Source organism: Bos indicus x Bos taurus, chromosome 23 (assembly GCF_003369695.1).
Source record: "Bos indicus x Bos taurus breed Angus x Brahman F1 hybrid chromosome 23, Bos_hybrid_MaternalHap_v2.0, whole genome shotgun sequence".
In the NCBI taxonomy this organism is placed as follows: Eukaryota; Metazoa; Chordata; class Mammalia; order Artiodactyla; family Bovidae; genus Bos; species Bos indicus x Bos taurus.
This window is the reverse complement of record NC_040098.1, coordinates 42506312-42519506: the sequence shown is the minus strand read 5'-3', so window position 1 is coordinate 42519506 and position 13195 is coordinate 42506312. Positions and strand designations below refer to the sequence as shown.

General features: G+C 60.1%; 1 protein-coding gene across 5 annotated transcripts in view; it reads left to right on the top strand.

The window, feature by feature from the left end:
- Positions 1 to 13195, top strand: part of JARID2 (jumonji and AT-rich interaction domain containing 2) — a 230158-nt gene that overhangs the window by 203235 nt on the left and 13728 nt on the right. For all 5 annotated transcript variants that reach the window (XM_027524236.1, XM_027524238.1, XM_027524235.1 and 2 more), the window contains 4 exons: positions 1130 to 1365; positions 5552 to 6590; positions 9512 to 10014; positions 12380 to 12472. In XM_027524236.1, coding sequence (XP_027380037.1) covers positions 1130 to 1365; positions 5552 to 6590; positions 9512 to 10014; positions 12380 to 12472 — 1871 coding nt within the window. The remainder of the gene's footprint in view (positions 1 to 1129; positions 1366 to 5551; positions 6591 to 9511; positions 10015 to 12379; positions 12473 to 13195) is intronic.

Genomic DNA, 13195 nt, shown 5'->3' with positions numbered 1-13195 from the left:
GCTTCAGAAAAAAGTTTCAGCTCAGAGGAGGAGGGGTTTTCTCTTTACAGTTGCCTGGTCCCTGCTGCTTTCTGCTGGAATGTGGTGAGGCAGCCTGGCGCGCGGGTGCTCGATGGGCAGGTGGACACAGTGACCTTTCCAGGCCGCTCTGTCAGGAAGTGCTCCAGGAGCCCTTTTAAATGACAGCTAGGAGGGCCCACTGGATTCCCCAGCTGTTCCGCCCGGAGCCCACGGGGCCGGGCAGGCCAAGCACAAGTCTGTCCAGGAGTGGAGTCCCAGCTGTAAGCAGAGGAGAAGACTCAGGGCAGTGTCGCCATGGCATTGCCTTTAGACCTGAGCGTGCTCTCTGGGGTCTCAGCTCCCTGGGGATGGGGGGTGCGGCGGGCACTTGGGGAGCTGGCTCTGAACGCCATCTGGCCATCAGGGAGGTGGGTGTGGGGCGCCTTCTGGGAAATGGGCTCGAGGACAGGACTGGTCCCTTTGGGTTCAGAGGCTGGGTGACTGCTTGACTGCGGTCCCTGGGCTGACAGCAGGCACTGCATACTCGTAGATGGTGTGACTCCTGGAGTAGAAAGGAGTCTGGCTCAGGGCTCCTGAGCCCTGCTCCCCCTCTTCTGTGGTCACCGAGGGGTCAGGTGAAGCAGCTGCATCCTGACCCGTGTCCACCAGCCAGATCTGCAGCCTCACACGCCTTAGTTTAAACTCCGGATCCCCTGTGTCTTCATGTGTGCGGTGGTCACGCTCTTGGAATGTGACCAGTTGGTTTTTTCATTTTAATTCTTCTCTTTTTGTTTAAGGTGTGATGTTGATACTCTAAGGGCTACTGTATATTTGTGCACGTGCTTGCTTTTTTGTAGCGATTTTTAAAAAACGGATTTTCAATTGTTTCAACCAAAGCTCCTCCTTCCTAAGCTGCACTGGTAACTTTTCTTTGGGTCTCTCTGTGTTGAGGATACTCCTCTCCTCTGTGGCCATTTGGTCTGGAGGTTGGGTGCTGAGAGCCTGTGAGCCGGGACACTTGTCCAGCGTGTCTTCCGTCTCTTTCTCCTCCTATCTGCAGGGCTTGGGGTACCCGGCAGCAGGCTGCACCCGCTAGTGACTCTGTTCTTCCTCCCTCCTTCCTTTCCAGTTTTCAATGGTTCCAGCAGGTCGTCCCGGGAGAAGGACCCTGTTCAGAAACACAAAAGCAAAGAGGCCACTCCGGCGAAGGAGAAGCACAGCGATGCGCGGGCCGACGCACGGAGGGAGCAGGTGTCCGCGAGCCACCCCCCCGCCGCCCCCGCCGCCGGCTCCTCGGCCAAGGGGCTCGCCGCTCACCACCACCACCCCGCTCTGCATCGGTCGGCTCAGGACTTACGGAAACAGGTGAGGACCGGCCCTGCTGACAAGGGAGCAAGGCCTGGCCCAGATGTGCCAGCCCTCCCGCCCGAGGCCACCTGTCCGTTTCACCAAATTCACTGAAGGGGAATATGAGGAGTAGCCCAAAGCGGTGTGTGTTTCCAGGGCTCGGAAAGCAGGAAGGGATGCTCAGAGGTGAGAGAACCGTGGCCTGGCAGGGGTGCCAGTGCCTGCGCCTCTCCTCGGGTGAAGACAGAGGAGGGGCCATTGCTGGAGTTGCATCACTCCCCGGAGGGTGCTGCCGGGGCCATCACCCTGGGCCTCGTGTGCTGGGTGTCCTGGAAGGGCAGCGAGGGGACGTCCCCCGTTACCCTTGCCTAGCACCGGGGAGGCCGGGAGCCACACGTTGCCCTGAAGCAGGTCTGCAGCCGGCCTGGATGTAAACTGTCCCTGGTGGACACATTGGCGGCTGTGGCAGGACTTGTGAGTGGCCTGCAGGTGGTGATGAGATGGGGTGTGGCCGCAGGGGACACTCCCCATCCCTCGCCCCGAGGCCACACACGCTCTGCCCTCCCTGCCCTCACCCCACCCCCAGCAAATTCCAGGGTGAGATCCAGACCCCTGATCTGGTGGGGGCGCCTGTTCCTGCCCTTGGACAAGATTTCTCAGGACCTGGGAGGGAGACAGTAAGGGTGAGAGGGGCCTGGAGGCACGGCGAGACGGGCGCCTGGATCCAGTGACAGCTCGTTAGCCCCTCTGCTGCTGTAGTCGCCGCACCTGCAAGTCGGTGAGCTCTCCTCACCAGGAACATGTCACATACAGTTACGGCTGCCCTTGGTGGCACGGGTGATTCCCTGGCAGGCAGTGTTAGTGACTAAAAGATGCTCCTTGTCGTGTGAGGGTTGGAATTCCTCCTTCTGCTGACTTGTTCTTTCCCTGTGGTCTTTCTCATTCTTGACAATGTCAGGAACCGTTGTCTCCAAACGTGGGGCTGTTCACATGTGGCGCGTACAGAGGACTGTGTGTGTACGCGAGTATTACCAGTCTTAACCACGCACCAGCAAGCATCACTCAGTTGTCAGTTGGGGACGAGGCGAGCATCCTCGTTTAGTTTCCACGGTCCTGAGATCGCCACCTCACGCTTTGACATGTTGCCTTGAGATTAAGCAGGTGGGCTTTGCATATTGCCCACTGAAGTTCCTGCAACACAAACCTCAGTTTTCCTCATGAGAACACTGGAGCGTGGAATTGGCCCTCCCGAGCTGGGTTCCCAGTTTTCAGGATGTAAAGTGCAGGACACACTGTCCATTTGGTGTTCTTGTTCCTTTTCCAAGGCCGTTGTCCGGACTGGTCCTTGTGCAGAACTTCCCTCCAGATCTTTGCTTATGAAAAAGAACACTTCTGAAGGGGTCTGAGTGGACAGGGACCCATCTGTGGAGCAGGAATCTCAGGGTGGAATGAATCTCTCTCAGTATCTAGCACTTTCAGACTCATGAGGCTGTGTTGAGTAACCCCCATCTCTGTTGGTCCAGACTCATCCTCAGCCCCCAGTCCCTGCCCCTGAGTTCAGGGTTTCCCTTTGTCATTGAACAAGAGAGGGTCATGCAGTTGGAGGTGAGAATTGAGGGAGTAGCAGGTACCCCCTGCCTCGGGGTGGCCCCAGCCCCTGTTCCACAGCAGGCTCTGACCTGGAAGCAGGTGAGAGACCTCGGCAGGCAGACTCCTGTCATCTGCGTGACTGCAGGAGCCTGGCTGGTTTGCGGTCCAGGTCCTGTAGGAGGAGCGTCTCCTGCCCTCCCTCCCCTGTCAAATCCCCCAAGTGGGATGACCCGGGACTCCCAGTTCTAGCTGGGCTCTTAGCGTGACCTTCGCCAAGACTTAGGCTGTGATAATCAACCTGCCTGGGCCCTATTGTTCATTTCGAGCCAGTGATGCCAGCTCCTCTCCCAGGGACATTGTGGGACATGAAAGGGCAATTTTGATACCATCAAATCCCATTAGTTAAGTACTCTGGGGGGAGGAAAAAAGGGTCACTAGAAGCCAATTGTAGATTCCTTTGTAACAGCCTGACGCGAGTGATTAGAATCTGACCTTTCATCTTTTCAACTGCATAAAAGACGGAGGCCCGGAGAATACTCGGATCTGTAATCTCAGATATGGTTAATTTTTTTCTGTCAGCCGGAAAGAAAAGATCAGGGGTTGTGTGAAGTGCAGGTGATGGGGTGGGGACCCCTGCGTCGGGGTGCCTCTGCCTGCCGGCCCCGGTGCCCCAAGAGCTCGCTCTGCTGTCGAGGATGGCCCCGGGGCTCGCGTGTGCTGGGTGGGTGCCTGCCCTCCTGAGAGCCCTGGCCCCCGGGGCTAGGGCATGAGGACACGGTGTGCGGGGCCTCGCCAGCCTTCCAGGTCTTATTCTCCCAAAGGTGCCAGGTGTGCCAGGTGTCACAGGCGTGTGTAACAGCCCTGAACTGCTCCCGGCTGATGATTTGGACGTATGGTAGGTGTTCAACAAAGCAGCGTTTCCTTAGAGTAGTGGTTTGCAGCAAGACAGTAATGAATTTAGGATGAAGAAACAACGGTTCTTCCACCTGGAGAGGGTTTGGAAATGGTTTCCAGACGTGGTGAGGAGGGTTTGCATCCGGAGGGGTGTGGGCGGGAAGCCAGGATGCGGCTGCTGTGGGTGGTGAGGCTGTGCCCAGCGGGTTGCCCCTGTTCTCGTCTGGGCGCTGAGACGGGCTGTCACGGGAAGGAGAGAACCCGCTCTCAAGGGCAGGGCGGAGGGTCTGCTGAGCTTTGGGGCCTCTAGGAGAGGTGCTCACGGTCACATGTATGGCGGTTGCGAAAAGTCTTGACCAAGTAAGATGGCGCAAGGAGGTTGAGCTTTTCAGACCAGAGGATGAGGAGTCTTCTTCAATATTCTGGAAAATGAAAAGCATCCAGGGAGAGATGTGAGAGGCTCGCCTTGGCTGGAAGAACATTTAAGGTCTTCGTCTGGGCTTCGTTAGGTCCTGCAGGGAGTCGGGGTTGCTCTTTGTCCCTGGGGATGTGTGACTCAGTTGGGGGCCTTAGGAGGGGGCAGGTGCTGTGGAGACCTCGGGGCCTGACCAGGACGCGTCAGCCTCGTCCCTCTGCTCACTGCCTCCCAGGGGCCCACCACGCCAGGAGGCCTGCCCTCCCGTCCGTAACTCTGCTGCCTGTCCAGTGGATTCTGTTCATTTAGGCTCATGTGCTTTTTAAGTTGAATTTTGAGGTCCAGATGCACTTCCCCAGCCAGCAGTGTGTTTCTCTCGGGCTCCTCTGCTGCGCTCAGAGCCTGGGCAGAGCCACTCGACTCAATGGCTCCTTCTAGTGGGAGATGGGAGCGTGGCAGTAGAATTCTGGTTGAACTGAGGACAGCTGCCTGTCCGTGCACCGGGGGTAACCTGAGCTATCCGTGCCAGGCGGCCAGCACCCCACTTCCTGCAGAGCTGGGTGATGCGGTGTCACTCCCTGGATTCTCTTTATAAATGAGTGTGACTTCTGTGTGTCACAAAATTATTGTGGTGTCCAGGCTGTAAGACAGTGGTGAAGAGCAACTGACCATTTACCCCGTTCCCACAGAGTCTGTGGACATTTATAGAGGCGGGAGATGGGCGCCTCCTGTGCAGAAGAGGCTGGGGCGCCAGAGACGTGAGGGGCGTCCAGCGAGGCGCCAGGTGACACAGATGCCTGCTGCTGGCAGCTGCCCCTCTGGGCGTGGGCATCTGAACCCCATGAGAGTGCTTGTTCTTTTCTTCCTGTGGCATTTTTTATTTCACTCTTCACTTATTTAGCATAGATTTTACAGTCCTGTGGGCAGATCATGCTGAAATACATGGAGCAGAGGAAAAGAACAACCATCTTTTCTTGGAACGGGTGTGTGTGTGTGTGTGTAACCATGTCTTTTCTTGGAACAGGGGTGTGTATGTGTGCAACCATGTCTTTTCTTGGAACAGGGGTGTGTGTGCGCGCATGCGCACGCACCTGTCCCCTTACCAGCACAGCCTTGTGATCATGTTGCTGTTACTGACCTGTGTTGGGTGACTGGCAGATAGCATGGAGGGTGTGGTTTGCATGCCTTTGCTGGGACCCCCGTGCCCGCTCCTCACCCACAGGTGCGGCTGTTGAGCTGGGCTTGGGGGCGGGGTCCCCTGTGCCCAGACACTGACTGTGCTCTCTGCTCCTCCTGTGCCTCCAGGTTTCTAAGGTCAACGGAGTCACCCGAATGTCATCTCTGGGTACAAGTGCAACCAGTGCCAAAAAGATGCGCGAAGTCAGACCTTCACCGTCCAAAACTGTGAAGTACACTGCAACGGTGACGAAGGGGACTGTCACATACACCAAAGCCAAGAGAGAACTGGTCAAGGAAACCAAACCCCATCACCACAAGCCCAGTTCCGCTGTCAACCACACAATCTCAGGGAAAACTGAAAGTAGCAATGCAAAAACCCGCAAACAGGTGCTATCCCTCGGGGGGGCGTCCAAGTCCACCGGGCCCGCCGTCAATGGCCTCAAGGTCAGTGGCAGGTTGAACCCAAAGTCGTGCACTAAGGAGGTAGGGGGGCGGCAGCTGCGGGAGGGGCTCCGGAACTCCAAGCGGAGGCTGGAGGAGGTGCCCCCGGCCGACAAGCCGCAGTCGCCCCCCAAGAAGATGAAGGGGGCTGCGGGCAGCGCCGCCGAGGGCCCCGGCAGGAAGGCAGCCCCGGGCCCCGCCGAGAAGGCGCCGCTCGGGGCCCCTGGGAAGAAGGAGGCGCCCGAGCGGAGCCTGGAGAGGAACCGGCCCAAGCGGGCGGCAGCCGGCAAGGGTCCGCCGGGCAGACAAGCACACGGCAAGCCGGACGGCGGCGCCCCCTGTGAAAATCGTTCTACCTCGCAATCGGAGCCCCTGCCTCGGCCGCACGAGGGGGCGGCCAAGGCCGAGAAGGGGGCCGGCAGGGCCGGGTGGGCGGCCATGGACGAGATCCCCGTGCTGCGGCCGTCGGCCAAGGAGTTCCACGACCCGCTCGTCTACATCGAGTCGGTGCGCCCTCAGGTGGAGAAGTACGGCATGTGCAGGGTGATCCCGCCCCCGGACTGGCGGCCCGAGTGCAAGCTCAACGACGAGATGCGCTTCGTCACGCAGATCCAGCACATCCACAAGCTGGGCCGGCGCTGGGGCCCCAACGTGCAGCGGCTGGCCTGCATCAAGAAGCACCTCAGATCTCAGGGCATCACCATGGACGAGCTCCCGCTCATAGGTAAGGCCCGCGGTGGCCGGCGCCACACCAGCCTCCGGGTGCGTCAGGGCCCAGGGGAAGTCTGAGCCCTGCTTTCTGCAGGTCAGTGTGGTCCTATGCGGGGCCCCCGCCTCCACACACACACTCACACTCACTCACTCACACCGGGCCACACCTGCTGGCCGCGTGGCTGAGTCCATAGTGGCGTCCAGAGAGGGGCAGGACCGCTGCACCGCGCCTTCGTCTGCCCGGGCTGCGTTAACCAAGTACTGCAGCTGGGGGCTTGACCTGCAGGGAGTCAGTTCTCTCGGTCTGGAGCTTGCAAGTCTGAGAGCAAGGTGCTGGCAGGGTTCATTTCTCCCGAGGCTTCTCTCCTTGCCTTGTGGACAGCCTTCCTTCTCCCGTGTCCCCACCTGTTCTTCTCCTCCACACACAGATTCCTAGCGTCCCTTCTCTTGTTAGAAGGACACCAGTCACATGGGGTCAGGGCCCACCCCGATGGCCTCATTTTACTGTAATCACCGCTTTAAGGACTGTCTCTAAACATGGCCACACTTAGGGCCTGCACACATGACTGTGGGTGGGGGCGCTTCAGCCTTTTGTCTCTCTCTCCCCTCTTCCTTCCTTGCCTCTCAGTTTTCCTGGTGGTAACCGGGTCCCGGTGGAGTCTAGCTCCTGGAACACTGTGGACCCAAGTGCAGGTACAGCTTTGCGCTGAAGCCGCACTCGCCTCAGTGACGGCTTTTGTGAACAGGCCGGCTGGCGTGGTCAGGCCCAGGCCCAGGCTGGGCACACGCACGGCCCTCCTGGAATCCCCGTCTCCCTCTTCCTCCGGGGGGTCCTTGCACCTCCAGGATTAAGCCCCTCTATCGGAGTGAGCCGGTGCCATGGAGTGGTGAACTCACACACTTCTCTTGCGGCTCAGGACCCTGGATGGGAGCAGCGTGGGGCCTGCTTTTAGGTTGGAGCAGCCTTTTGCAGGCAGGGAGCAGAGGGGCCGATGTCAGTCATTTAGGTGTCGGGGTGGGCAGTAAGATAGGTTTCCTTGCACCATGGAGGTTTCGCTATTACTCTCAGCAGATGAGACTCACTTAAATTCAGAGAATGCTTGGTTTGTGGTCCGCTATCATGGATGTGATCGGAGGTGACGGGCTTGGGAACAAGCTGAGGTGTCGACGTCTCGGGAGTGTGGTGTGGGCTGCGTGGGAGACCCAGAACTGCAGTGGGGCAGTGGGTCTTCTGAACAGTCAGGGCATCAGGTGACGTCAAGAGGGCACCGATTTTCCGTTCAGAGTAGGTTTCCGGAACCTTGGTTCCCATGGCGCCAGAAGCCATGGTGAGACTGGGGGTGTGTTCACAGCATTGCTGTTGGCCCAGGTGTGAAGCCTCCGCGTGGGAGGGGAGCTGGCTGGCCTGCCACCCGCCTTGGGTCTCACTCTGCGCTCATCCTCCTCGCGGCGTGAGGGACTTAGTTTTGAAGGAAGTTTCTCAGAGTCCACAGACTGCTCCTTCTCTGGGAAGGGGGCGCTTTGTCCCGAAGCATCCTTGCGGTCCTGAGAGTGGGTTGATGAAACCGGAGAGGAGTAACACGACGCCTTGGCGAGGACTGGTCAGGTTTTCTGAGGCTTACAACAGTGACCTCCTTTCCAGCCAGTCTCTGGTCTGACCCACGTCCCCGTCCCCCTCAGCAGGTGCAGGAGTTGCCCCGACTGAGACCAAGGCCTGCCGCGCATCTTGGAACCTTGGGCCTTAGGCCCTGACGGCCAAGGTCGGCGCAGGTCTCCTCCTTGACGCGGCCCCTGCTGGCCTCAACCAAGCAACCAGCCAGCGTCCCGCCTGGCACAGCAGATGGGCTCGGGGTGCCGCCCGCCCATCCCTGGCCGTGCTGGCCGGCTGGACTCCGTTTGCGCACAGCTGGCTGAGGTGATCCGATGCTGTTCTCAGGAGTCCCGCTGCTCTTCCTTTCCTTTATTTTATACAAAGGTGTCCCCATCTTCTAAAGGTAGAAGCACTCTTAATGTTTACTTTGCTCACCTAGCATTCTGTGGGGTGTTTATCTCCTAACGGCTGGTGGATGATTATTCTGGAACGTTTTTCGTTTTTATTGGTCCAAGGGTGATTGCTTTTGAGACAGTTCCCATTGAGACGCCACTGGGCGGCCGTTGCACGTCTCTGAGTTTTGTGCAGTCTCATGGCTCATGGTTTGTGTGGTCTGATTGAGAGACCAGTGAGAACCAGCCCACACACCTTCGGAGATGAGCAGGGCTCTGTGTGAGCAGCGATGGGAGGAGCTGAGGGGCGGACAGATTCCCGCCTGCCCTCAGGGGGGCCTTGCCCGCTGCCTGGACATCTTGGGGGCTGAAGGGAGGTTACTGTGCGTGTGTGCGTGCATGTGTGTGTGTGTGGTGGGGGAGCGTTGGGAGGGGAATTGGAACTGATGGCATGTGCTGGGTGGGTACAGTTTCCCATCCCACAGCCGTTCCAGGTGATGCTGGGCTGCAGAGGTGGCCGAGGGCACGACGCAGGCTCTGCCAGCCCGGCAGGGAAGCCCTGCTCCTTGAGCCGTCTCCCCGCCCCCTGGGGCGTGAGGGGGCGTGCATCTTGCCCGTGCTCCAGCCATGCTGGGTTCTCCCTCCCCAGGGACCGACTCTCCTTCCTTTCAGGCCTCTGCCTAAGTGCCCGCTCCTCGGGGCGCCCTGCCCAGGCCGCCCTCCTGTGTTGGTCGGACCTCGGCCTGTCCTGGTCTGTTCACCGTCCTAGCACTAAGATGGTCTCATCCTCGTCTCTATAGACTGGGTGGCCCTGTGCCGCTCTGACCCCTGGCCTGGTGGCCTCCCTGGCACGTGGTGGACGCTGGTGCCCGTGGGCTCTCGGGTGGCGAAGGCGGTCTTCACAGTGCACTTCACCCACTGTCGCTGTCTTTTATCCCCTCGCCGTCCCAGGAGGCTGTGAGCTCGACCTGGCCTGCTTTTTCCGGCTGATTAACGAGATGGGCGGTATGCAGCAGGTGACGGACCTCAAAAAATGGAACAAACTCGCAGACATGCTGCGCATCCCCAGAACCGCCCAGGACCGGCTGGCCAAGCTCCAGGAGGCTTACTGCCAGTACCTGCTCTCCTATGACTCCCTGTCCCCCGAGGAGCACCGGCGCCTGGAGAAGGAGGTGCTGATGGAGAAGGAGAGCCTGGAGCGGCGCAAGGGGCCCCTGGAGGGCCACACGGAGCAGGACTACCACCGCTTCCACCCGCTGCCCCGCTTCGAGCCCAAGAACGGGCTCATCAATGGCGTGGCCCACAGAAACGGCTTCCGCAGCAAGCTGAAGGAGGTGGGCCCCGCGCAGCTCAAGACGGGCCGGCGGCGACTCTTTGCTCAGGAAAAGGAGGTGGTGAAGGAGGAGGAGGAGGACAAGGGCATCCTCAGCGACTTCCACAAGTGTATATACAAGGTAGGGCCCGCGGGCCTGCCGTGCGGCCTCGCGTGCGCCTTGTGGGCCATGGGGCCCCCGAGACCCCTGACGGCCGGCCCTGGGCACGTCCCTTGTAGAGCGCCACCCGCAGTCTGGGAGGAGTGAGCGTCTGCACCAGGCTGCTGGGCACCGAGCTCTGGCCCTGGTGTGGTGCTGAGTCACTTCAGTCGTGCGTGACTTTGTGCAGCCCCATAGACTATAGCCTGCCAGGCTCCTCTATCCATGGGATTCTTCTCCAGGCAGGAATACTGGAGTGGGTTGCCTTGCTCTCCTCCAGGGGATCTTCCTGACCCAGGGATCAAACCTGGGGCTCTTACATTTCCTGCATTGGCAGGCAGGTTCTTTACCACTGTGCCACCTGGGAATCAGGCGTCATTAAATGTGTGTTTTTGTACACGTGTGCCCACATGCCAGGGACGCAACCTGGGAGGCACAACTCCTCTTTCCGGAGGCTGGGGCTGGGGCTTCTCGTACGCACAGGGACCAGGTCCCCTGCCGCTCCCAATCACTCCCCACGCCGCTCGGCACAGCTCTGCTGGTGCCTGTCTGTCCTGCGGATCTCCTGGGGAGAGGGCAGGGGCGGGTCCCTGCTTCTGCCTACACCGTGTACCCATCCAGGTATTCCAAGACCCCCTCCTCCAGGGAGCGAGGGGGCATCTCGGTGTCTCCGTGCTTGGCAGCCTGGCTCTGTCCACAGAGGCTGGGCTCCCCTCTCTCTGGTCCTTCAAGGCAATTGGGCCCCAGGCCGGGAAGGGGCACAGGACCCCCAACCTTGACCGGTTCCCCAGGCTCCAGGAGGGCAGGGCCCCTGCAGAAGTTTTGGTGGCCGTGCCCACGCACTTGAGCCTGGCCACGTGCAGAAACGTGATTGGTGTCTGTGCTTCTGCCCTGATTTGGGCCGCTTTCCTCTGAGTCTGTGCTCGGAGGTCTCTCCCGGCCTCCCTCAGCGTCCTCGCCTCAGTTGGAGTCTCACCTCCTTTCTGGGGAGAGATGCTTGCTTGCCTGGAGCTTTCCCTGTGACTGGACCCAGGAAGGGTTGGGTTTGTGTAGACATGGCTGCAGGCTGGTGGCCGTGGAGGCTGTGTGCACTGAGGGCCAGCCGGGAGCTCACGGCTCCGGGTGCTGAGCCCGCTTAGCGTCTGGCAGTTGACTGTTGGGTGCTGGCTGTCATCGTGTTGAATTACAGGCACTCTGCTTTAGTTGATAGAAAATCAGGCTCTTCCTAGTGGTTCCAACTTTATGTTGTGAGGGATGGCAGGTGAGAAGTTTGGACTTGTGCAGACGTTTCTCTGTTGGTTAAGAACCTCAGTTACAGAGCTGGTGATGAGACGAGCAGGGTCTGTGAGATAACTGTGCCCACTGTCCCTCCAGAGGCAGCTCTGTTCATGGGGCTGCTCCAGCATGGCCTCGTTAGGGGCCCTGCCCCTCTGCCTCTGGCTCATCACCCTTGGTGCCATTTCCCAGCTCCGTTTTGCGCGAGGCCACATTCCCCAGGCAGCCTGAGAGCGCCTCGAGGGCAGAGACACTGTGTTTTGAGCACCGCTCCATCTACAGCGCCTCGAACTAGGCCTGGTACACAGTAGGTGCTCAAGAAGTACTCCGCAGTCAAGGGGTGAGCGTGCCTGGTCCGGGAGGAGTGGGGGCCTGCCTGTGGGACGCACCACCGTTCATCCCGGTGAGCGTGTCGTTGGGAATGTTCCGGGGGCAGGGTGGCAGAGGTGGGCACGTTAGGTAATCTGAAGACCCTGCGGGCCCCCCCAGCAGGGGTGGGGGGCAGGGGCTCCCCGGGCGGGAGGAGGACTGGATCCCTCTGGCCCCTACAGATCCCCAAGGCCAGGCTGCTCGTCTGCCCGGTTCTCAGGGGAGGACCCTCAGGGTGGGCGTCCAGAGCTGCCCAGGTTTCTCTCCCAGCGTCTCCGGTCCCGAGGCCCAGCCAGTGTCTGTCTTGATGTTGCTGGCTTGTCCCCCAACCACAGCCTTTGTCTTCCCGTCTCCACGCTGTCCCCATTGCTCCAGGGACGTGGCTCTTCACTAGGGCTCCTGGGGCAGCTCGTCCCGTCTCCATGCCGTCCCCATTGCTCCAGGGACGTGGCTCTTCACTGGGGCGCCTGGGGCAGCTCGTCCTGCCGAGTTGTGGGGGTCAGGGGTGCGCTACCTCCTTTGTCCACACTGAGGGTCCTTCTCAGGGAATGTGGTCCCAGCTTCTGTGTTCCGGTCAGCTAGGGACATGGCCCCTGGTCACAGGGACACGCCACGCAGGGGCTCCTGACGGGGTGACCCTGCTTTGGGGTTCCGATACTGCTTTGTTTCTCGAGCTTGACTCTTGCTTTTGTTTCCTTTTCAGGGAAGGTCTGTTTCTTTAACGACTTTTTACCGAACAGCAAGAAATATCATGAACATGTGCTTCAGCAAGGAGCCCGCACCAGCTGAAATCGAGGTGCGTGAGCCCGGCCGCCCTCTCTCTGCCCGGAGCCAGGGTGGAGCCCCTGGGCCTCCGCCCCCTGGAGGCAGGCGGAGGGTCCCAAGTCCATCCTCTAGGTCCTGGGCGCGGCCAGAAGTTTCAGCTCAGGTTGACCCAAACTTGTTCCGGGCCAGAAAGGAGGCAGGGGAGCGAGCACGTCTCCGGGTCCTCCCTGACCGCCCCGCAGGCCCCCTCTCACCCCGTCTCAGCCCGTCCTCCAGGTGCCTGTTAGGCAAGAGCGTGTGTGGAGTCCCTGGAAACCACGGTTGTGCTTTTCTCTCCTGTTTTTCATTTAACGGGATTGGCAGGCTGCCATTTTTGTGCTTCTGCCAACCCTGTGCCGAGGTGTGTGAGGCTGGGCAGGCGAGCGGGGCTGTGCCCGGCCAGTCGCCAGAGGGGCACTGGGGAGGAGGGCAGAGCCCGAGTCTGCCCCCGGGGCTCCCAGCTGCTGACGTAGGTGGGCCTGTCCAAGGGCGAGCCCCGACTCCTCTCCAGGTTCAGGGCGTGCTGGCTGAGCAGGAGGTGGTGTGGGCTGCCTTGGCTTTTCGCTGGCAGCAGGTTTCAGACCCCTTCTGTTCACGGTTGTAGGCTCCTCTTCTTGGCATAACCATGCTAACGGCAGCGGCCCTCGGCTCTGCTGTGACCAGGTGTCCTGGGAGTGGGGCTCAGGGACTGTCTGTCGATACGGCACCCGGCCCG